Source organism: Serinus canaria, chromosome 2, assembly GCF_022539315.1.
Source record: "Serinus canaria isolate serCan28SL12 chromosome 2, serCan2020, whole genome shotgun sequence".
Classification (NCBI taxonomy): Eukaryota; Metazoa; Chordata; class Aves; order Passeriformes; family Fringillidae; genus Serinus; species Serinus canaria.
This window is the reverse complement of record NC_066315.1, coordinates 35,489,111-35,514,104: the sequence shown is the minus strand read 5'-3', so window position 1 is coordinate 35,514,104 and position 24,994 is coordinate 35,489,111. Positions and strand designations below refer to the sequence as shown.

At 41.5% G+C, this 24,994-nt stretch overlaps 1 protein-coding gene across 2 annotated transcripts in view; it reads right to left on the bottom strand.

Moving 5' to 3' along the window:
- The window catches only part of GALNT15 (polypeptide N-acetylgalactosaminyltransferase 15), a 30,077-nt gene extending 5,388 nt beyond the window's left edge, over positions 1–24,689 (bottom strand). Inside the window, exons 1-9 of one of the 2 annotated variants that reach the window (XM_018909568.3) lie at positions 24,462–24,689; positions 22,974–23,519; positions 17,390–17,556; positions 16,479–16,683; positions 8,094–8,261; positions 7,363–7,480; positions 6,414–6,608; positions 1,534–1,665; positions 392–493 (exon numbers count right to left, since the gene is read on the bottom strand). In XM_018909568.3, the coding sequence (XP_018765113.1) occupies positions 392–493; positions 1,534–1,665; positions 6,414–6,608; positions 7,363–7,480; positions 8,094–8,261; positions 16,479–16,683; positions 17,390–17,556; positions 22,974–23,519; positions 24,462–24,487 (1,659 nt within the window). In that variant the 5' untranslated portion in view covers positions 24,488–24,689. Of the gene's footprint in view, positions 1–391; positions 494–1,533; positions 1,666–6,413; positions 6,609–7,362; positions 7,481–8,093; positions 8,262–16,478; positions 16,684–17,389; positions 17,557–22,973; positions 23,520–23,726; positions 24,071–24,461 lie in introns of those variants that run through there. The other variant, XM_009086098.4, reaches the window with a different exon arrangement.
- Positions 24,690–24,994: the final 305 nt, after the last annotated feature.

The window sequence follows — 24,994 nt, the reverse complement described above, 5'->3', positions numbered from 1 at the left end:
ACTCACAAGCTTTCTGTTCCCTAGACACTACCAAATGTACTAAACAAATAAGCCCTTAATTTTGTCTTCTGGAGCAAAGTGTGGGTATCTGCCTCAGTGACACACGTGGATATTGGCATTTTTTGAATGGTGCTCAGCTGTGGAAGAGTGGGCATTGTTGCTTTAGCACATGCTAATTTTGAACATGCCAGTATTTCCACTAGTGTCAACCCAGCCCCTCACATGTTGGGGGCTGGGTTGACACTAGTAGAAATACCCTTACATGTTGGGGTGCCTGTCTTCTGGGAATACTGGGTTGACACTAGTGAAAAAGCCCTTACATGTTGGGGTGCCTGTATTCTGCATGGCTCCCTAGCTCTGACAGTGCCCATACACTCAAAGTATACCTTACCTGGGTGGGACTGTCACTGCAAGGGGAGAGTTCAATAGACCCTTCTGCAGTAGCTCTTCCAGGCCTGTAATCTGCACAGAAGCCAACACCAGTATTGTAAAGCTGTAAGTAAAGGTTTATACTGAAATAAATCACAATTGGATACAAACAAAATACCTTCAGCTAACATTTTGTGATTGTATCCCTTTATGATATATGATTTTGTTCATAAATCAGGCACTATTTCTTTTGTTTCAGACTTGATCTTGCATATTGATCTTGCAAGCTAATGTGATATAAAAGGCAGTGTTTCACCAAGGGTCAGTTACCCAGTGAGTTTTGTTTAAATTAGAGAGATCCACTTCTGGGTTTAACTATTATGATAATTAAATGAAAGGTATCTAAATGTTTATGCTAGTGGAAAATTGCACTTCAGTGGGACACTGTAGTCAGAAAAAACACAAGATATTCCTAAAGAAAAGAAACATGACAATTCCTATGATCCACACTCAGTTCTTATACTTTTCTCAAGCTAACTTTGAAAATAAAGAGCACATAAAATAGTAAAAGGACACAGTAAAATCTGGCTAAAGATAGCTGAGTGTGAATTAATTAGTAGACCTTGTTGCCTTGTCGGGGGAAACTCCCTTCCAGTAAGGCTGCAGGGAATAAATTAATATTTAATTAATTGTAACTATCAACTATGTGTTTAAAAAAAAAAACCAGACATTCCCTGTCCTGTACACAGTCAGCCAGGGAACTGCTATTGCTATCACTTCTGTCCTTTAGGAAGTGCAGGACTGAAGAAATCCTTTTTTTTCTCTTTGTGCACATGGGTCAGCACAGAGAGATCTTGGCTGCTGTCACTTCTGCCATCTGCACAAGGCAACACCGTTCTTTTCCTTTACTAATGGCACCTGAAGAACCTAATGTTAGGATCTTCTGAGCTGTGACACTGAACTGAGTCAGACACTCTGGGTTCAGTTCCTGGCTGGTTTTCAATGTTTATGTGAGAATTTGGGCCAGCTCTTTGTCTTTTTCTTTCTCCTCCCACCCTGGTTGCATTGCCTGTTTGGACCGAGTACTCAGAACATGGAAGTGACACTGGAGTCTTTGAACAATGCAAAAAAGAAGGTCATTCTTTATGGTGTGTTTTCTCTTACCTTGCCAGAGAACCTTGGTGTGTCTCCAGGTTGGGAGAGTTCAGGGTACACATTTGAGAGAAACCACTGGAAATTTCTACAGCCCAGTCTCTTCTGTAGCTGAAGGCGCTCGCTGCAGTCTGGCTTCTCTGCCTTTATGGAGTAAGGGAGAAAGGGCAGCAAGGTTATTGGTGTATTTGTGTTAGAGATGCTAGTAGTAGAAATGACTACACAGGAATTATTTCTACCACGTTTTCTATCCTGAATGTTATAGATACTTAAATGTATCTCTTATGACATATGCAAAGGGGGAGATCCAGCTTTAGCCTTCCTCAAGCTTTGTGCTAAAACAGCCACAGTCTGGCATTGTGACAGAAGTGTTTTGGAAGTGGCATACATTGTGAAAATAAGTATGTCCTCTAAAATTATTATTATTATACTGCAAGATAAGTCAGTCTTTGTCATATTTTTATTTTAAAATGTCAGGACCAAGTTTGATAGTTGTTGCACTGAAATTCAGTGGGATTGTATTAGATTGCCATTTAATATAGAATTTTTCCCATTGATAAAAACTCAATTTCCTGGCCTTTAACAGCCCAAATTACCCAGATGCTGTCAGTCGTCTATGATCAGAAGGAATAAGTGACAACAGAATTTAACCCAAAATAGATGACAGACCCAAGTCTATCACCTATTATCTGTCTATTATCTGACAGTTACTAATTCTAATGAACAAAGGTGTTCTGCAGCTAAAATACATAAAACCTTTCCTATGATTTCTCTATTTTCTTGAATTATAAAGACACAATATCAGCTCTCCACTTTCCTGGTAGCAACTCTTATGAAAAAAGACAAATGTACTGCAAAGGCTGACAGGCTGAATATTTGAGTGTATTTAGCACTAAAGATGACTAATGGGGTTCTCAAAACCTCTAGGCACTTATGTGTCTAATTCTGCAGTTTCAAAACCACACAAAATGCTTTTCTAAATCTCTCAAGTGCCCAAATATTAAAAACATCTAACAACCCTTAAAAGTTTCTCTCCTCTTTCATGCCAGCAGTAGATCTCCCCTCTTCATGTTTCTACTTTTTAAAAAATGCAGTTTGTGATGGGATTCCAGGAAATTGGTCTGGATTTCTTCGTCAAAAATTAAAATTGGCAATGTAGGCAGAGAATTTCCCATAAATAACTTTTTCCCCAGACCAGCTATTTCTCTGTATCCATAAAAAAGAAAGAGAAGGACTTTGCAGTATGGAGAACAAGGACAAATGAAGGGCCTTGGTGATCCAAGGTGAGGTGTCAGTCTCTAAAGGCACGGATCAATCATTCCATATGGCACTGTTTGCCAAACTTTGTTAACTCCACAGGCGAAGCTCAACGGTTGCAGTATGTTAAAGAGAACCTCATACTTCAGTGTCAGTCTTAGATTCAATAAGTGTAACAACAAAGCTTAGCAATTCTGCACCACACAAACCTGTCCTCTAGAGGTTTTCTTGGAAAAGGGAGAGAGAGAAGTAAATGCTTCCCCTAAAAAGAGATGTCTCTCATGAGACCCTGCCTTGGCTGAGGAAGGCAGTGGCAGTAAATCTCATTTTATCATACTAGTTACAGTCTGCATTTGATGCTGAATAAATGGTGTAAATAAGGTAAAGAAAGTCATTGTCCCGGTAAACCAATCTGAAAGAAAACTGTGCTTGTAAATTCAATATGCAAACCACACAAGAAAAGGAGCAAAAGAGCTGGTGGCTGAAGTAGTAAAGAGCTGGGAAGAGCCTAATTAATCTGTTTAATGCTCACACCACAGGCATTCTGTGCAAGATGTGATTCAGACAGTAAACTAAGAAGAGTTATAAAGCCACCTAAATGGGGGTCACTGGTTGTTTTCTGCAGTGAGCAATGGGGGTGGTGAAGACTCACGGAGAATTCTATAATGGCCCATAGATGGCTCTGCTCACCCTTTCAGCACAATAAATCCCCTCAGGGCCCTTTGCCGCTTACTGGCAATAATGTCCTTGCTTGCCTGTGCCTTTTTGAATAACATCCCGCTGCACTGACAGGCTAAAACATCGGCTGAGAAAGAAAGGAACACACAAAAAGGGCCATTTATGTTATGGTATGCTGCACACAGAGATCATAAAATTGATCATTTGAGGGAGCATCATACTCAGAAGTAGTAAAAATATTCTGGTTAGAATAAACTCAGGCAAAAGGTCATGCTGCTTACAGCTAGCAAGCTGTATCATTGGTGACTGTAGTTTTTAGTAGAGAAAATTGCTTCTGAGCTGACAAGAAAAGCCTTCAGGAAATTATTAAATGACTTAAAGACCTCGCTGCCCATTTTAAAAGGCTTGGTCTAGTGGCTATAAACCTTTGTGAATCAATTGACAAGCTCCTGGCCAGTGAAGTTCAAACCTGCAACACAGACAAGGAGGGAAGATCTTTTAAAAATATGTGAAAATAAGAGTAAAAAAGGAAACACAATAGTTCCAATCTCTACAATTAGTAGGCTAACTGGAGAGGCAGATCCACTGGTGGAGCATAAGGAGATCAGGCTAGGCAACAAGAGAGAAGTCACACTGATTTACAGTCATGTTCCTCTACCCACTGTAATGCAGCTCCTGCTGGATCTGCTTTCTTGGGTGATGGCCAGCCCTGAATGACTGAAGCATGCAGGACAGGTATTACTGGTGCTCACCAGTGCAGGTGAGCTCATTAAAGCCATCAGGATTGGTGGCAGCCTGGCCTGTAGTGACCAAGCCCTTGACTTTGTGATCTCAAAGAGTGTGAGCCTGGTGAGGAGCAAAGTCAAGACCCTGAACTTTGCAAGACCAAACTTCCAGCTGTTTAAGGAGCTGGTGAAAAAGAACCCTTAAGAAACTGTCCTTAAGGGCAGAGGTGCTGACCAGAGCTGGCAGTCTTTTAAAGCCACTTTTCCTATAGTGCAAGAGCTCTTTATCCTAGTGTTTAGGAAATTGAGCAAGGCCGGCCAGAAACTAGCATGGCTGAGCAAGGATCTGCTCCTCAAATAGAGGAGTAAGAAAGAAATGCACTGACTGTGAAAGCAGGGACAGGTGACCTGAGGAAGGTACAGGGATATGGTTTGAATATGTAGGGATGGGGTCAGGAAAGCCAAGGCAAAGCTAGAACACGACTTGGCAAGGGACACAAAGAATCACAAGAAGGGATTCTATAAATACATAGGTCAGAAAAGAAAGGACAAGGACAGTCTATCCCCCCTTCCCGCCGATAAGCAAGAAGAGTGAACTGGTGGCGACTGATATGGAGAAGGCTGAGTGCTATTTGTCAGTCTTTGCTGGCAGTCAGGCTCTCCATTCTCTCAAGACCCTGATCCTCTGAGTGAGTGGGAAAGGGGAAGGAAGTCCCTCACCCTATAAGGGAAGAGCAAGTGGGGGATCACTTGATGGAACTGAATAGAAGTGAGGGCTTCAGGGAGAATTGAGAGCAGCCTCCCAGTACCTAAAGGGGACTTACAAAAAGGAGCAGTAGTTTTAAACTCAAAGAGGGCAGGTCTAGATTAGTTATTGGGAAGAACTCCTTTACTCAGAGGATGGTGAGGCATTGGCACAGGTTGCCCAGAGAAGCTGTAGATGCCTCATCCCTGGAAGGGGATGAGGCATCATCCCTGAGGCCTCATCCCTGCTCAAGGCCATGCTGGATGGGGCCCTGAGCAGCCTGATCTAGTAAATGGCATCCTGGCACACAGCAGGAGAGTTGGAATGAGACGATCTTTAAGGTCCCTTCCAACCCAAACCATTCTCTGATTCTATGAAATGCAGCAGCAAATATGAATGGGAAACTGCACAGCACCTACCTGTGCTCTGCCTAAATGCTTTCAGTGAATTTTTTTCTCCTTAAAAGCCTGGGATTGTTAAATGAACAGGAAGATAAATGACACATTTTCATTCAAAACTGCTTACAAGTTTGTCCACTGCCTTGTAGAAAGAATATGATTACAAGAAAAGGTACTGGAGCCAGAGAATTCCTGAGAACTGCAGCAACATTAACATTATTAACAACATTAACTACAGCAACATTCCCCACAGCTGCAAGACTCCCAGTAAGCAAACATCCACTTGTTTGTAATACAAGGGATATAGAGTTCCTTGACCACTGCTGATCTGCCATGGAGACTGTACTTAAAAAACAGGTGACCTTCCTGTAGTTATTGGATGGTGTGTAACCTGCAGATGGTTCAACTGTAGGTGCCTGCCAGGGTTACATCACACATCTACCTGCAAGCCTGCCCTAGCTTACAGGCTGCTGGGAACCCAAATTCCTGGAGGAATGTCTAGTAAGATGTCCTCACCATGCTTCTAAAGAAAATGCAACTTGCAAATAGTGGTGTGTTGAGGTCTGACTTTCTCAGTTCAGTTACTTCTGGATACGTCAGTTCAGGGGGAAAAAACAGATCTTTTTTGTCACTAGACTACTCAGATATGTTCCCTTCCAGGAGAGACTATAATTTGCCACTTGCCTGTGAATAATACTGAATATCCTCAGGAACCATATGAGGAAAACCAGTAACTGAGAATGAACCCTCTAGGAGAGTCTTTTGAGCACACAGTGCTGCAGGCTTCCACTTCAGATGCATCACAACCCTCCATGTACTATCAGTGACAAAACAAACCACAGCTTGTTGGGGAGTCATTTGGAGAAGAGATTATACTCCATAAGGTTTGATAACTTCAGCACAAAGCTGAATTTAGGCACAAATTTCTCTCTCTCCTTCCTGATCTGACAGCTCTTTCACTGGAAGGTTAGGTTTAATAAAAAGATTATCCCCTGCATCTGATGGCTTACAGACATCCCCATTCCTTTTCCTCTCCCTTCACCTATCTCAACACAAACCTCAGAAACAAATCTCTATAGATGTTTTTACCTTGCTGATTAAGAAAGCCACTGTGTCATGCTTGTAGAAGTTCTCTTTAAAGGAGCCCAGCCAGGTCTCTGCTATTCGGATTTTGTTCCTCACAACGGCCTCTTCATAGGAGAAAGCGGGGGGGAAGTGATTTCGATAGACATGCCCAACTCGGGAGCATGGGATGATTTCTACAGAGCCACCACAGAGCCAGGTCTGAAACACAGGTGAAAGCACAAATAGAGATTACCTTATTTAGATTACTTCTATCTGAAAGGGAGAAGCTCCTTTACTCTAGACTCTGCTTCAGGAAATCCTGGAAACAGCAGGAGCATTATTATATGCTTCTTCATACATTGCTCCCCACAGACACAGAGAAGACACTGGGCATTCAGACCTCTGATTTGACCCAGAATGGCTATTTATATGCTTTTATGCTTTTCTGTGCACAAACAGTGCAGAGTAGTGGAGAGATCTGGGTGCACATCTTTTCTGGGACAATAAAAACACTATGCCCTTTGTGCCTGCAATTTTCATTGTATTTCAATATCAGTTACTCTTTGTATTCAGCAAAAATCAATGCAAAGGATTTATTATAAACAATTTGCTATTACAACTACAGGCTGGCAAAGAAATAAAGCTACTCTCCCTTTGGTGCATGTTAACATGCCAGAATAGAAGAGGCAGTTTTCAGAGGGTGCCAAAAGCAGTGACTCAGGCCTCAGGCAGATAGTGATAGCCAGCAAAACTTCCTTCTTCTGACATAATGCTCCTAACTCACAGCAGCTGCATGCTCTTGTATAGTCCTGACAGGCTGTGGAGTGTGGGGATTGATTTCTGCAGGGAAGGTTGCAGTGTCCATAACCCAACTTTTCTGCATTGTTTTTACAAATATCTTCTTACTTTTTCACTCAGGTTCCTTAAAATTGCAATAGTTAACACAGCTTGATGTTTTAATTAAGGTCCTTACCCTAATAGATAGTTCCAGGTTTTCTGCTCCCCACATAGTCATGTCAGAATCATAAGCTCCAGTATTTTGGAAGTAATGTCGATCCATGGCCACCACTGCACCAGCTACTGCAGGACTCCTGTGAAGAAAATAGTTTGGAAGTGAGCACCTTGATTTATGGATAAGGAATTACACAGAGAGTGAATATTCCACCATTTCCATAGAGAGAGTATTACAAAATGATTCAATACTGCTCCATATAAGCTTGAATGGACTGATTATCTAACCAAAATAAAGGACAACTGGAGTGTAATTCTAGGATTTGTTTGGGGAAGGGAATTAAGAGGTGAATTATCAAATAAGATTCAGAACAGTGGGGAACATTGCACACATGTACATTCAAAATAAGAGGTAAGCAGATCATGACTAAGACATCTTTTTTAACTCTGTATGACATGTCTTTTGCTTTCCCTACAACCCCCCACACCTTGTCTAGTCAGGCTGCACTCTACTTGTGTTGATGTGTGGAAAGTATTTGTCACATTGAAAGTGTAACTGCAGTCTAGTTAGAATGATTACCAAAGGCCAAGACAAACAGCACAAACAAAAAACCTATCCCTTAAGAGTTATTAATTGAGCATGTATAAGTAACCACACCTTTCTGTTGTTAGCTGGAAGATGACCCAAGATGACCCAAACTGTTCAGTTTTGCTGCTGAGCTGAGCAAGGCACATTGTCTGATGGACTGTTACCTGATAGGGCTGATGGGAGACAGTCGTACCTTCTCTTCATGCTCTGGCACTGGTTCCCAATGAAAATCTAATTTCCAATCAAAAACACCTCGATGCAAGCCCACAGAGTGATAGTACTGAAAGGTCTTCCAGTCTATGACATCTATGACAGGGGAGACGACACTGTTTCTGAAGAAGACAATACCATTTATTTCCCAAACCAAAACATAAACAAAGTCCATTCCTCTCTTAGTAAACATTAGTTCTCCTCTTTGACACTGCCAATCACAAGCACTCCTCTAAATGCTGAGTGTCCTTAGTTTCCCAGCTGACAGAAGCTCATGCTGGGATTCCCATGCTTGTTGTGTGGGAATACTGAGCATGCAATGAGGAATCTAAAAATCAATAATTTACTGATACCCTGTACCTTGCATTGTCATTTAACACTATCTAGGATTTTGTTAGGAGTTAGCCATCAGAATTCTTATAAAGCTATTTCACATAGAGGCCCCAGCCTCTGATGCTACAGGCTCTGCATGGATACAAAGTTTATAGCAGATGATTTTGGCCTCTCACCCTTTACCATCCTCTGATTTTCCTGTAAATGTTGCACACACGTCCTGAGTTTGTCACATCAGGCCAATAAAGAGTGCACTTATCCTTAGTTTGTTTTGCTGGTTGTTTTGAAAAAAATATTTATTTCTGAGCTCATAAGCCAGTGCCAGTTTTTATTTTATCACAATCTTAGAATGCTCTTGCAAACGCACTGTCACAGGTTGGAATCTACTTTTAAGAGAAAGAATAGAGCCATTACACTGTAAGTGGCAATCCTTGAATTAACTTAAATTTGAGTCTGAGTAAATTTTAAGTCTGAGAAGAGGTACTAGACATTTCCCTATGGCAAAGTCACAGTATTTCACAGTGTACTTGCACATCCTCTTGGAATTGACTGGTAGTTCAGAACAGCCTTTAGTGTTCCTTGTTTTCAAGTCAACAATATATCACATTTGGAAATTTTCAGAGTATGAAATAGTATTAGGGACTGCGGGGAAAAAGTATTGAAGAATAACATTATCCATTTCTTCTCGGTTATGCTAAAAGGATAGTCTCTGGTCTCAGTGCAAAGGCTGGTCTATAGACAGAAATTCTTCTGGAGAAAAATCAGTAATATTTAAGAGGGATTAAAGTACACTGGAAAAAATTATTGTTTTAGAGAAGGAATATCCATGTAAGAAATTATTCCCTAGGAAAAAACTTCCTGGTAAAACAGAGAGAGAAACATGAAATGGTCAGTTTGGGAGCAAAATGTAGATGTTATCTCTTCTTTTAAAATGTATATGTTGGTCAGAAATCACAAGGAGAGAAATTTGCTTGAAACATAAGACTGTCAGTGAAGAAAGGACATCTCAGAAGTCTCCAGTGCAGTGAAACATTTGTATTTTTCCACGGCAGAGGCCAGAACCAGCTAAGGAAGATGGTAGCTCTGGGTTATGTTAATGTAATCTTGAAATACCTTCTCTGCCTCTACAATCACTAGAATAATGTTTTTTTCAGTTTTAGAGTAGGGGGAAATGCCCAACTCTATTATTTTAAAGTTGACATTTCCTGTAGAGGATTTTAGACGTCTACACAGAAACAGACTACTGCTTGCTAGTTGAGAGTACAAAGATGAACCATGAAGAGGATTGCTTTAAAATAACCCAGTTTTTTTTCGTAGTAAGAGCAGACTGTCCTATGATGAGCTTAAGCCAGGACGATTTAGAATAGAAAAGTGATTTTGTTTCTCTGCTCAGGTATAAAACTATCCTTTATAATATGCAATAATAGGCACTCTTAGAAACAAGCATCTAGTTTACAAACAGGTGAGAAAATGTTATGGAAACACGCAGCATTTGCAGGCATATACATCAAGGCAGTGAGTTCCTGTCGTCCTTCCCCAGGACTCAAGAAGAAATGGAAAGAAGTGATACTAAAAATAATAAAGTTGATACCCTTCCTAATGATGTCCCTGTGATACAGTTTTGTATCCATGACAGGAGAAACCACCCAGGACTCAAGCCAGCAGGGCCCTTTCTACTGGAAGCTTTACCCACTAACATCATGCAAAGCAAACTACCTGCTTCTAAAAGTTCCTAAAGGTAGTGTCCCACTGGACTCATACAAACAGGCATTTCTTTTCTTTGATATGCTGGGGGAAATCCATCTGACAAGTTAAATGGATTTTAAATTACTAAATGTCAAAAATGAAAAGTCACTGTAACAGTAATTTCTACAGCCTGCTGCATTCTCCAGTGTATGAATATTTCTGACAACTGCCTGGTTGGAAGTGTAGATGCAGCTGCATAGTTCCCACCTCAGTTTGCTGCTGCTTGCTGAAACCCACACTATCTATTGCTACTGGTTTATCCATTCTCATTCAGACAGGACTGAGGAAATAATGACCCCAGGGTAGTTTATGTTATGATTTCAGATTCAAGAGGGAAATATCAGGAAGTCGTATTTGTGTAGAAGCCAGAGGCAATGTAGACTAAACTACTCAGAAGACCTTGACCATGCAGAGTAGACCACATGAACTGATCCAGGATAGTTCAGTTAGAGACAATGCAAATACAGACACACTCAGATATATTCTAGATCAGATGATCCAAACATTTCGGACTATCCTACATTTTCATACCATTGCAACTATTTAAAACCTGTCTTTTTTTTGAATCCACCTTAAATGTGTTGCCACTATAAAGCTCCAAACTCCAGCGGTGCTTCTGGCATGAGTGTGATTACTCACAATCACACTCATGTGAGTGTGCACCACAGTAGTAGTTCTAGTTATTTGGCATTGATTCTTCAAGATTTCAATTCAAGAAATATACCAGTAAGGACATAATGGATTCTGATAGCTTGGAGACCAAGCAATTATCCAAACTATCTTCAAATGATGACATAGAAAATTACAGTGTTTAAATTGAAAATAACTTACAGGAATAGGCCATGTTCTATCCTGGCTAAATTCAACCATAGACCATAACAAAATAAAATCTGATCTCCTTTCCCACAAAATTATACAGTAAAAACTGATAACTGTGTTTTAGAGCTACTACTTGTGTTGCTTTTTCAGAATGCCAAGATTAACAATTTTCAAGGGTATGTTTGTAAGAGTCTAATTCTAGACCTTCAATTGGTGTAAGTGTAGTATAGTTAAGATGTAGCTCTGCTGAAACCAAGAGAAACACACCTTCTTAAAACTAAATATGAGGAGTGTCTTTCTGATCTGAAATAGAAGAATCTAGTAACTTTATCTTGTGTGAAAATTGGTCAATATTCAATTTTAATCCTAATCAAGCAATGCTTGATTAGGATTAAAATTGAATACCCATTTTTTTGTTGGTATGATTAAAAAAAAAAAGCTGTTTTCTGCATATTCAAAGAAGGTTTGACATTTGTGTAGTTATAAGCGCAAATTTGCAGTAGATGGTAATTGGAAGATGTTCTCAGCTATTCTTGTTTTTAACTGGATAACTGGCAGACAGCAGCTTCTCGGCACTTTGAAACGAAACACAAAATACTGCTAATTTTACTCTGTGGAATCTGAGGGAAGGGAAAAACAGGAAATTCAAATACAACTAGCAGCAAAGCTTTGAACTGTTTGACTAATTTGTGAATATTTCAAATGCTTGGAACTCACGCAAATTACAAAAGGTCACAATTCCATGAAAAAGAGCAACCCAAACAAGAACAATTTCCTGGTTTGGGATTTCTTTACCAAATACAATTGCAAATGAAATATCTTCCCATGACCCCTTACAGTCAGCATGGACATTATGTTCTTTTCTAATTTTAAACTAAGTAACATGGGGAGAGGAAGATTTAATTAATGTATAAGTTTTGAAATATTGGATACACTTTTTTTTAAAGTGCTTTTGTATTGATTTATACTTTGTTTTGCTGGGAAGGGAATAGATTTTTATCTGTTTAAATCTTCCTTTAAATAAGGAGAAAAAGAAACCCCTAAACACCAAACATAAAAATTATGTATAATCCTCAACCTATTTCAGGGTGTGTGACAGCTTGCAAGAATTAGATAGCTAAGAAATCCAGGCAGTCCCAGTCCTGTGCTTCTGCATGCAGTCAAAACTTCAGTAAGTGAGGACCCAAGCTGGTTCCACAAAATGCTGCATTTCCACTGAGAACACCTTGCTGGCTAACTGAAGTCTTAGAAATACAGACTGCTTGAAATTAGATAGGGTTAATAAAAAGATAAAATGCAGTGAATAAGGAATGTTACAAAGAATTACTTAAATACTGCCTTACAGACCAACTCCAGACTAACTTAGGGCATAGGAACAGTCTACTCGAATGGGTGGAGTATTCATATACTAAGCACTAAGCAAATCTCTGCAAAGCAGAGTGGTAAGGGTGTGCTTTATTGAAAACTAATTTTTGAACCTGCCTTTTTTTTTTCTAAAATATTAAAATTTGTGTGTAGAGTAACAAAATCTATAGAGGTAACTAACACATTTTAACACTGGACAGTCAGGGCACTGAGCCATGAATTATGCTTAAATCTTTATTGCTCCTGTGTTTAGCAGTAATATTTGCCTTTGGCTGTAGACTCTTGTCTTTATTTTCTTTGCCTCAACTTCTTTAAAATAGGTCACCTTCTGATCCTGATCAACTGTGAAAGATTGTAAAGAGATAGCTTATCTTTCCATAACCCACCATGTAAATGCAGAATATTTACTGAATTTGAAATGAGTGTTATTGACAAATGGGGGATATAAAAGGATCAAGCAAACACAGAAATCTCAGGAAGTAGCTGTGACATGTGAAGCGTATGGAAGGCTTCCAAAACAGGGAGAGCAGCATGGAATTGCATGCTCAGATGCTGGGTTGTGTGGGCTCTGAATGGATAACATCACATTTCCCCAAGCCTGTGAGAAGTTAGAAAACAGATGGCTTATGTATTTGGTAGCTCAAAAAGCTGGGATATGGGCCACTGAAAAGTGGGGAATCAGAATAAAAGAGATGAAGAAGCTGTTCATCTTTAGTGCAAAATATTTCCTTCCTCTCTTGTGTATTACCATAAAATCAGAACTCCACTGAAAATTTCTGGACAGCAGAACTCTTTCTATTCCTGTATCTACAAGCAGAAGCTTCCATTTGTTCCTGATGGGAGCACACAGATGATGAAACATCTTTCCACTGCTATACTAATTTCTTATTCTGTTTATCAGCATTTTCATTAAAGATTAGTGACCTAGAATCACAGTGCTAAGTAGAGGAACTTTGAATTTTAGAATTTTAGAAAATAAGCTTTTTTAAATAATTTAACAGGTTTCTGTTTCCTAATCTAATATTTGAGCTGTGGTATAGGCAGTGCTCCAGCACAGAGAGAAACAGCCCTTGCAATGAGGAGCAGGGGAAAGGTCCTAAGGTCCAACTACCCCTTTGCAGACCAGCCCTCTGTCCATAGCTATAGTGCCCAGGCCTCTTTTACAGGTGGAATTCCTTGTTAAGGATATCATCAAGGTTCATTTTGCTTTCATGAAGCATTTTAAGGAAATATGGTTTGGATTTTTTTTTTTAATCATTCTGTTTCAGCCCGGTGGCCACTGCTTTTAGATCAAAGGAACAACATTTTTAAGGCTTCATGGCACAGTTCATTACATGCCCCCTCTGCCTTTCCCTGCCTTTGGACAGAATACAAAATAGCAGGTCTGCAGTCTCCTGGAGAAGATGACTATAATAATGGCACAACCGCATTATTATGCACCATGCTACTCACCTGGAATTAGCCTGGAACACAAACAGTTGTCAAATGAAATGATCTGTGGGGGCAACTCATGTAGTTTTCTAAAATTGTCCAGGTACCTACGGTATTCATCCTTGAATAATCAAAATGTCAAGGAATGCTTTAGAAACCACTGAACCATGCTCTAGGCAATATACCAAGCTGATGCACAGCTTCCCAGTCAATTTATTAGGCATGGTTCACAGAACTAGTCCCAGTCAGGGTGCTCAAAAGTGTATATTCAAAGATTTTGGAATGACTTAATAGTTTTTTTTTCCAGAAAAATAAATTAGATTGGGTTAGTGAATAAAGCCATCAGGTAGGGATATGAAATGTCATTACCTAGAACAAGTCAAACGTCTGGTATGTATTTCTGTATAAATATTTCTATGCTTGTAAAAGTGGGATAATTTTTCTTATATTTATCCTACCGTCTACTAAAAACTGTGAGTATTTCTCTTGTATGTTCAACTCACAGTGAAATCTCAATCTGGACATCTCTCAGCATCACTCTAAGATCACAATAATAGTGACACACTTGTATCAGGAGTCTAAAAAATTAGGCTTAATCACTATTTTTAAAGTTAAAACCACTCTATAGCTCCCTTAAGCTCCTGCAAAGGTTTGAGCTTTGAAAGACAGCATGGTCCTTGCCAGCAAACAACTCACTCACCTAGGTGATTGTTTTCCCATCCTGTCCCTCCAGCAGAAGTGTATGAGTCACAGTTTGATTGGTACATTAAGAAGAGGAAAGATGGATATTTCACCAATCACTCTCAACTTCCTGTGCTCTCCTCGCTTGGGTAGTCTCAGGGAGTGCACATGATTCAGTTTAACAGCTCCTCAAGTGCTAAATGAAGCCAAGTTGACTATGCTAGTGCCTTACATTTCCATGGTGAACTCCATGCAAGCATTACAAGCAATTTACGAAAAGTCATGAATTAACTTCTTTATCAAGTCAGTGTAATTGTCACCATACTTCAGCTGGAGAAAGAGGGACAGTAAAGGAAGGTGACTGCCAGGTGACTTAGACCTTCTTTTCCCTCCTCAATGGAGGATGTCACAGGCTCTCCTCACTAGCAGTGACAAAGTTTCCAGGGTCAGACACAGTGACTGATACAGCACACAAAAAGGGATGGCTTAACCCATACTATTATCCAATCAGTTTTCTATCTTTGCTTCATTAATTCAATTAGATATTAGCTAATTCACTGTTAAATTCTGCTCTCCTGGGGTAATGAATGAGCATATGGGCCCTCTAAAAGAAGAGAATTCCCTTCTCACCCCCTGGTGACAGTGCTAGAGAATCTCTGAACAATAGCAGACTTGGAGGCTTTGCATTCCCTCAGGAGGGATAATTTTTGACATTGTGGGGTTGTGGGGTCCTAACTTCTTTCTCTTCTTGTTGTAATTCTCCCTTCACTACAGCTCTCCTCTGAGACTTTTTGTAACTCTTTTAAATTCAGCAATTTCAACACCCCTGAATAAGGACTGGCCAATCAATACACACAGTAGTTTTGCTTGAACATCAAAAATAGACTATAGATCAAGGCAGAAGAATCATGAAGTATATTCATAGTAAACCATCTAATTTGTCAGCAAACAAAAAATAATCTGCTTTTCCAAGGAGGACCTTTATGAAAAGAATATTCCTGACATTCTAAGGCAGCATTACTCTTGCTTCCAGTATTCTTAATGTTTTCATACTAATGATGTAATAATTTCTAAAAGCTCATATTAATTCTCTTGTAAGCAAACATAATAAGCCATAAAAGCAGCTTCTTCCAGTGCCTGGGAAAGCCTTTGAAGGTGTTTACTATGACTATTTAACAGTCTAGTAAGAGTTTAAAGATCTTTTTTTTTTACCCTCTCTAGCAATTATTTTTTTCCCAAGTGACAAGTTAATGTACAAATTTTTCTTTCAAAAAAGTCCCTTTAATAAAAGATTTTCTGACATGTAAGCCTAGAAATATTTGCAGTGGTTTTAATGTCTTCAAAGGACTGCATAGATGAGCTAAGTTGTACATTAGAAAGCAGGCCCAAGAACCACCCTAAACATGAAATACTCAGAAATATGAATCTCTACTCTGTTACTTTGGGGTCAGTGAAAGTACCTGTGATTAGCTAGACCTGCCTAGATTGCTCTGGACGTCTGGGCTTTTTCTGTGGAAGAGAAATGACAGCCAAAAGGCAACGTTGGTACACACCCAAACTGGCTCAGGAGGACAAAGCGTTTTATTCTTGGCTCCATCACTGAGACAGCTAAAAAGCAAAAACAATGGAGTCTTGCAGTAGTTTTCTCTGGTGGATGTTTGCCGATTTACAAACAGGTTGAGACGGAAACCACTTTAATTCAGACCACCAGGAAGCCTTCTAAAGCTTCTAAGCTCTAGCTGGATACAAATTCTGAAATTTACACAGGGTGTAAAGTGAGGGTTATCAACTGTGAGACCTATCCTGCTTCCCACATATCCGAGTGATGCATATGCTGATAAGGTAGAAAATAAAAGGGATGTGACCAGAAGCAAGAAGGTAACCAAGGGAGGATTACAAAAACCGCCCAACACTTTCCAAACACATCCCTTTCAGCAGAAATCAGCATCCCCAGGGATATTTACCGGCTGCTGGAGAGCCTGGCCAGGAGGGGCTCCAGCCAGCCCTTCTGACACTCGCAGTGGGAATCCATGAAGATGAGCACATCCCCGGTAGCCCGTGCAGCTCCTAGCATCCGACCTCGGATGATTCCAAGCCTCTTGTTGCTCCGGATGAGCTTCACACCATCCAGCTTAGAGATGTATTCACTCAGAGCTGACTTCAGGGGCCCTGTCAGAAACAGAACAGTCACTGAAATGTTTTAGCTTTGATTCAAGTTGTTATAGTAAAGAAACAGGTAGGAGGAGATGCTACTTCTTGCTGGGAAAATGTTTCAGGGGCATTTGTTTTAAATGGCCAAGTAGGCCACATTTCAAATATTTCTACAGCAGCATGATGTCAAAGGGAAGTAGAAACTAATGGAAACTGAGATTCACAAGTTATGAGGCTATTCCTGTGGGAATCTTAATAGCCTCCTTTCCTGTTTTCAGCAAAAGGTGGATGCTCTCATCATCTCATAAAATACACAGATGAGAGTGAGATACTACAGGTGTTTGACTTTCCCAAGCACTTTGGATTACTTTAGCAATGTGGACTTTTCCACTCTATGCTTCAGCCAAAATGCAAGTCTGGAAATTATGACAGCAGACCTGGTCCAGTGGGAATCCTAAGATTTGCATACTGTGATCTTATTTTAAAGTAAGAAAGTTCAGAGTGGTTGTAAATGATGTGGGGGGAAAACAGAAATATATTTCAAAGTTGAAAGGCTATGCTGAATTCTAGGGATGGATAGTGAAACCTAGGCTCTGGGCTGTGCTTAGCTTGCTTCCTGAGAGTCCTCTTTGCCTCTCCTTTCCTCACACACTTCTTGGAGAAGGACAGTTTCTTCCCCAAAGTTTTGGAAAAAAGAACTCACATAGAGAGAAATGGGAGCTACCTTGCTGGCTGAGATCATCAACTAGGATGATATCCTTGAGGAAGGCCTTTGGGGCTGTATCCATAATGCTGTGCACAGTTCTCAGCAGAGTAGACCAGGCTTCATCATGGAAACAGATTATGACACTAGCAGTAGGCAGAGTGGAGTCATATTTTTGCTGTAGGCACCTGCATGAGTGAAATGAGGAAGACACTGGAACCACTGGAACAAATGTCTTTTTTTTTTTTTTTTTCTCAGAGCAAAGTTGCAAGCAGCACCTAAACCTTCAGGGGTAGAGAGCAATTTAAGATCTCAACTCACATCTAAGAAAAGGAAGTACTAAAGTGTCCAAAACTGGAATATGGGAATGGTCCATATAAAAATTATTATACAAAAAGAGGAAAGTATTCCTGTGTTCTGGGATAGTTTTTTCCGTGCTCTGTCTGCCTCAAAACCCAGAGCTCAAACAGAAATGGTCCAGAATGTAAAAAAAAAGTGAAGATAAGTAGAGCAGAGAGAGGTATAAAGCAGGTCAGCCAGTTTCCACCATTTTCCACATTTTCTCAAGTAAGAGAGAAAACAAAAATTGCAGTACAATTAAGACTAACAAATAAAATAACTCATCTGCACAACAGATCAGTATACCTGTGGATTACCTGACCAAGATCCTAGTGAATGAAGCCAACATCTCAGTCCTTTATGCAATGACATGGATCCTTATATGGGCCATGATTATAAATACAGATACATTTATGAAAGAAAATGTATTTTCACGATAAAGTTTGTACAGGTTGCTTTCCCAATGAAAATGAATCATTGCTGAATGAGACTCCCAGCTGGGAGTCAGTGTGCAATCAAACCAGCAGAGCAGTCTGGAAGTGGTTGCCATGGTGCAAAGTGGAGAATCCAGTTTTTGGGGGTTGTTCCCTCATTGTTTTTAATTGTCTTGGGCTTGGAGAACACTGCCTGCAGAGAGACTCTGCCATCTTATCTTTGTCTCAGGAGGCCACGTGGCACTGGGTAAGGAGAGGGCCCACCATTTTGTCTTGGTCTCGGGAATAACTGCGACACTCTGCCAAGGCACAGGTACATCCCCCTGCCATCTTGTCTTTGTCTCAGTGGCCATGCAGAGCTAAGCCAAGGTGGTGAATGCCTTTTGTGTGTAAAACACCTTCTCTTTTTGTATACTTTTGTTATTAGCATTGCTGCTGTCACTGTGTGTTTCTTTACTCCATTGCTGTTTGCTTTCAGTAAATTGTTATCTCAACACACAGTCTCTCCTTTGTGCCTCCCTCACCAGAGGGGGACAGGGGGAAGTTTAATTCTCAGCTGATGTTAAACCACCACAATAACTCAAACATTTAAAGATGACAAACATTTCCCATTCATCCTCACAGAAGCTATATATGAAAACCACCTATTCTGGTATGAGGGTGCACATTTTCCAGAAAATGCCTTCAAATGTCCATTGTAGATATGCAAAGACTATGTTTATATAATGCTTTGCTGACATTAGAAAGCACATTTGAAAAATCTTTATATTTCCCAAATAACAGTCATTCAGTGTCCGAACTCATTTAACCTCCAGCAGCAGGAATTTCTTCAAGGAATTACACAATTGGCTGAATGTAGCCCATTGTTATTTCTGCATTTTTGTATTGCCAAGCAAATAATTATACAGATTTTACAGTGGTTGTTAAACAATTGGCTACTCAGCAGAAATTCATGCAAGGGATATAATTTTACTGTTTCTGTTTGTTAGTGTTTTACCTAGTGCTTCCCTTCATGGACTGAGGTTCTGTGCTGCTAGACACTATCCAGACACAAAGCTGCTAATCACTTAAGAGATTCCATAGTCTGAATGATTTAATACACCTATTATTATAGATGCACTTCTGGGAATACATATTTAAAATGAGGACAACCTTAATAATTAATTGTATTTTTCATATTTTCAATAGTTCACTTTTTTTTTTGCATAGAAAGGAAAATTTTCTTGATGATTTTTACACTGTAATTAATCTATATTGTCCTTGGTTTACTAATTTTGTGTAATCAACAATACTATTACCTCACAATTTCATATAAGGTGATTGTTTCAATTTTCAGCTAGATCAAGAAAAGAATACTCTCATGACTTGGGAGTGAGTATTTTCAAGCAGTAGAATTGAGAAATAATTAAGAAAAGTGAAGATGTGATGGAGTCCTTTTACTACCAGGCAGTTTCTAACCAGAAACATTCTATAGCTATTAGCACCTAGCTGCTAGTACTGTGGTTATAGCAAGAAAATAAGGCTGTTGTGAAATCTTAATTGGAAAAGAATTGAAAATAACAGCACTTGAACACATAACCTTGGTGGCGAGTGCTTAGTTGCCATGGAGATTGGCAAAGACTTGCAATATAGATATCTAATCTTCACAAAAATGCACAAGGGTACGGGTATACAAAAATACTTTCCCTGTAATTTGGAGCAGTTTCATAGCTTGTCTATGATAAATTGGCATTTCATGAAGTCAGGGCTGTGACTGATATGAGACATAGTGATTTAATCTAATTTGTGAAAAACAAGGAATTGTCACATGCAGCAATGAACAGAGAGCAATTCTGACAAGGCAAAGGCAGAGCTGACAGGGACTCCCACTCACCTTCAGGAAAATATTTAATTGAGATTCAGCTCCAAACAGTACTCCAGAGGAAGCTATACTTTGGTAACGAAACTTCAAACTTTTGTAGATACCTTGTGAGTTTCTTTTGCCATTTGACACTCAAACCCAATAGAGGAAAACAGACCTTTCTTTTGGGCAGAACCCCCATCATAAAAGTCACAATGGCAGGCTTGATTCAGGTGTCCAAGGAAAGTGTCAGTCCAGTTGGAGCAACTGATAGAAGCAGAAAGCATTTTGAGGGATGAAGGTACCTCAGAGCATGGGCTGCTTCTCATGTGATATTTGCCATCCAATTTCAAGTGACCTGAGGGAAACGGGGTCTATGGAGGTAACTCACTGAAACATCTCTAACTGGATGGCTTCCCTCTAATTAAATAATAATAGGCATTGTGATAAACAACATGATGCAAACCGAATAGAGACACAGTCTGATTCTGGTTTGCTCTCTTTTTACACTGCTGCAAAACCGGACTGACACAGTTCTGAGCCAGGCTCCCATAGTAAACTACACCTAAAAATCATCATTGTGGTTTGTGTGTTGTGCCATAAGGGACAGGTCTGGCTTAGACGTATTCTGCTCCAGGTTTATGATCTGGATTTAAATCAGCCTCAGATGCTGACATTTGGGGTTTCTGGACTCTGTAAGCTGTTTGGGGTTTCTGGACTCCGTAAGCTGTGTGTTACTCTTTAGGCTGTAACTAGTGAGACAGCAAAATCCACCTAGGAGCTCTGAGACCATGGCTTAAAAATTACCAAGATCAGAATTAACTAAAGCTGTATCTTGTTGGATGGCCCCTTCAGCTGCCAAAGTAAAACTGTTTTTTTGGCTTTCCACCAAAGACAGTAAACTAGGGTAGTCATTCCCCTTTGAACATTACATAGTTTGAAGAGTTAGCAGTGAAGCATGCCAAAAAATAACTGAAATAACATCAGCATGTCATTATTTAATGGAGTTAACCAAATTAACACTGAACCTAGTCAATAAGTACAGAAAACACTCTTTCATTTCTCTTTCTTTGAGACTGTTCCCTTAAATTAGAGCTGCCAGCTGTCTTTGAACATGTGAAAAAAAAAATATTCTGTGTCTGATGTAAAATGTTTTCTGGTACATCTTTCCACCGTGTCCCAGGAGAAAATGACAATTGTTTTTGTTACAGGAGACAAGACACCACTCACATCCCTTTCCCTTCCTCTGGGAAGGGAAGCATATCACAGAATGAATTAGGTTGGAAAAGACCTCTGAGATCATCAAGTCCAGTCTTTGAGTGATCATCACCTTCTCAAGGAGGCCACAGCACTATGTGCTATGTCCAGTCTTTCCTTAAACACTTCTAGGTTCAGTGATTCCACACCTCTCTGGACATTTCATTCTAATGTTTTATTGCCCTTCCTTTGAAGAAATTCCTCCTAATGTCCAACCTGAACTTTCCCTGGGGCAGCTTGATGGTAGAAACAGCTCAGATCCTTTTTAAGAAGTGTGATGAGCAGCCCTTCCTGGGCAGCTGGGACAACTGACTGTCCAGTCTCCAGACTTCAAATGTAACACCTGGGGCTTCAAACGCAACATTTTTTCACAGTGGCCTTACAGCAGCGGCTGTGGTGTTGGCAGAGCTTGTCTGACACACCAATCTCCACGTTCCTTCCTCCCGGGAGTTTCCTTTCAATACTTGCCACAGAATCACAGGATATTCTGAGTTGGAAGGACCCACAAAGATCATTGAGTCCAGCTCCTGGCCCTGCCCAGGACACCCTAAGGGTCACACCATTTGCCTGAGAGCATTGTCCAAACTCTCCTTAAACTGTCCGGCTTAGTGCCGTGACCACTTCCCTGGGGAACTGTTCCAGGGTTCACCACCCTTTGGATGAAGAATTTTTTCCTAATATTCAGCCTAAACCTCCCCTGACACAACTTCAGGCCATTCCCTCGGGTCCTGTCACTGGTCACCACAGAGAAGAGATCCTGCCCCTCCTCCTCCCCTTGCGAGGAACCTGTAGAGAGCAATGAGGTCTCCTCTCAGTCTCCTCTTCTCCACGCTGAGCAAATCAAGTGACCTCAGCCACTCTTCACACGGCTTCTCCTCCACACCCACTGGCACCTTTGCTGTCCTCCTCTATAGCTTTATATCTTTCTTATATTGTGGTGCCCAAAACTGCACACGATATTTAAAGTGAGGCCACACCAGTGCAGAGTCGGCTCCACTTTTATGAGTGACCATAGGGTCACTTTTGTTCTTGGAGAGATGAAAGCCCCAACTCTTCACCCATTCATCACTTTGTAAGCCCAGTGACCCTATAGCTCTCGCAGATGGGCTGAGAGGGGGACTGGCCGAGGAGGGAAACCGCCTCTCCTACTCGCCAGTTCGTCGCGGGTTCCTCCCCCTCTGCAGCCCAGCAGCCGGACAGACAGACGGACGGACAGACGGACAGACGGACAGACGCAGAAGGGCGGGGCCCGGGGCGCTCCCTGCTCTGTCGCCCCCTGCACCTGCCGTGAGGCGGGCGCCGGTAGGGGGCGCTGCCGCCCGCTCGGCCTCAGGGCGCGGCGGAGCCGGAGCGGAGCGGGGCCGGGCCGGGCCGGGCCGGGGCTGCGGGGGCGCCGCGGCAGCGCTCACACCGCCCTCACCGCGCCCACGGGCGCTGCGCTCCGCGCTTCTGCTCCGCTCACCCAGCGAGCCGCAGCTGCCCCTCCCGCACTGTGCCCCCCTCCACCTTTGCCGCCCGCCGGCTCTGAGGGCTTGAGCCGCCTCCCGAAGGAGGCTGGGAGCGTCTCTGGTCTGAGGAGCGGAGCGCCCGACCCGGAGCGGGAGTTCGATAGGAAAGACGCAAGGTCTAGAGGAGGAGAGGTGCGGGGTATGCAGGAGGAGAGGTTCGGGGGGGACGCGGCGGCGGGGAAGGAGTCAGGTTTTCCCCCAGAAGTGAAATAGGGTGTTTTACTTACAACGGGTGTCGTACCTCAGGCAGGTCCCGGCGCAGCGCGATCCGCTCGCTGAGCACCTCGTTAAAGCCGTGCGTTTCAAGGCCGAGCGGCCGCTCCCCCGCGGCAGCCCCTTGCCCATCCTGCAGGGGAAGGGACAGCGGCTGGGACTCGGGGCCCCCCTCTGCCTTCCCCTCCGGCCGCCTGCCCTGCTGCTTCACCACGCGATAGCCCTTCCTGGCCCTGCTGTGGTTCCTTTTGCCGGTGGGCGACATGACGGCCATGATCAACTCATCCTCCCGCAGGGAGATGAAAGGCGATAGACCATCCAAAGGGTAATACTGCTGGCTCTCCTCCTGCGTTTCCAGCATCTCTTGGGTCTCCACAAAGTCCAGCTGATACCCTTCCCGGGGGTTGAACTCCACAGGCTGGAAAGTCCCTTCCTTGCTCTGGTTGCTGGGTGGTGGATTCAGCGTTGTAACCATCAGTAGTAAAAACCCCAGCATCAGAAACAGCAAAAGAAACTGCAGCTTGCGTGATCCATATCTGCACTTCTTCCTCAAGAACATACTGTTGGTGACAAAATTATACAGATGGTCATGTTAAATATCACTTGAATCTTCCTCAGATTTCAGTCCTCGGGTTGCACAAAAGCCCTGGTTTTCACTATCTGCCAAGAAAATTTTTTTGCTCCCTTCACATTTCACTGATGCCATTTCATGCTTTCCTCTCTATTTACAGAAAAAAAAATAACATTCCTATTAATATTGTACTTACTGTAGTAAAATGTAGCATGGATCCAGTGAGATAAAGTAGATCCTTTATTATACGGAGTCCCAGGTTAGTTAGGAAAGTGCATGCTTTGCTGATTGAAAGAGTAGCTAAAGCTTTGATTTTTTTTTTTTTCCCTTTTAAAATTCTAAGTTGAAAGAAATCCCATTTCTCATAGTTTCTTTCAAGGGTAGATCCTGCTTCTTCAAAGTTTCCAATTGCTGCCTGTATTGAAGCACTGTATCTCTGAAAGCAGATCTGACAGCTCTCCCCCGTTCAGAGGCTTCAAGTTAACTGTGATCAACAGATGAGAAGTAGTTGGTCCCTGACTTTGTTTCACACATAACTACGGCATTCAGTCAGGAAGCACTTTGCCAGACATAATACAGAGCAATGTGTGCGTCTTTCTCTTGGTCCTAATGCCCTCACTGTGCTTGTCCTATCAAATCAAAACTTTGCAAAAGCTGTAAGAGGTGAAATACAAGAAGCAGAATGTTGCATTAGAAAAGAAATCAAGGCACACCACAGACTGCTGTAGGTTGGAATAGCTGTAATAAGCTAAGAATGCACAGAGCAAGAATCAAGAATTTTATAAAGTCAATAAAAGATGGAGAGCACATGTTTTATTTAAGGTTAGATTTATTCATATGATAATGTGTTAGCTGGACTATTTTTAATATCAAATAAATATTTACAGCTCTAGGGATTTTTAACATTGACATAAGGGTGCCAAATTATCACCTGGCAAGCTGAAGTTGTCTCCTCATCCATAAATCTGATATTGCAGGGCAAGCAGCACTTCAAGTTTTCGTTAGTCCAGGAATAACATATATAAAAGCCTGGGCTGGAACAACAACCACTGACACTGAGAGAAAACAACTTCTGTGATTAAAAGGAGGGCTCAGTCTCTGAGGTCTGTTTGCTCATACTGCTGGCATGGGTACTACTGGGCATGGACTGTGGCATTTTTTGCTGCAGGATGAGTGCTTGTCCAATGGGAGAAGGGGTGAGACAATCCATGTGCTTCAGCATCACATGCCTCTTGGTCTGGCAGGCAGAGATCAGGGATGGATGCAACCCAGGTGTTGCCACGCCTTTTGATGCTGGGGGCATGGGATGTGGTATTTTTCATATCATGCAGTCTTTGGTGAGCAGAAAGCTCCTGCTACAAGAGGCATGTGATTACTGGAGAACTTCCACATTCACAGATTTAAAAAAGGCCCTACATTTCTAGACATTATAGCTAAAAGAATAGCCTGAAGACAGGCATGCAG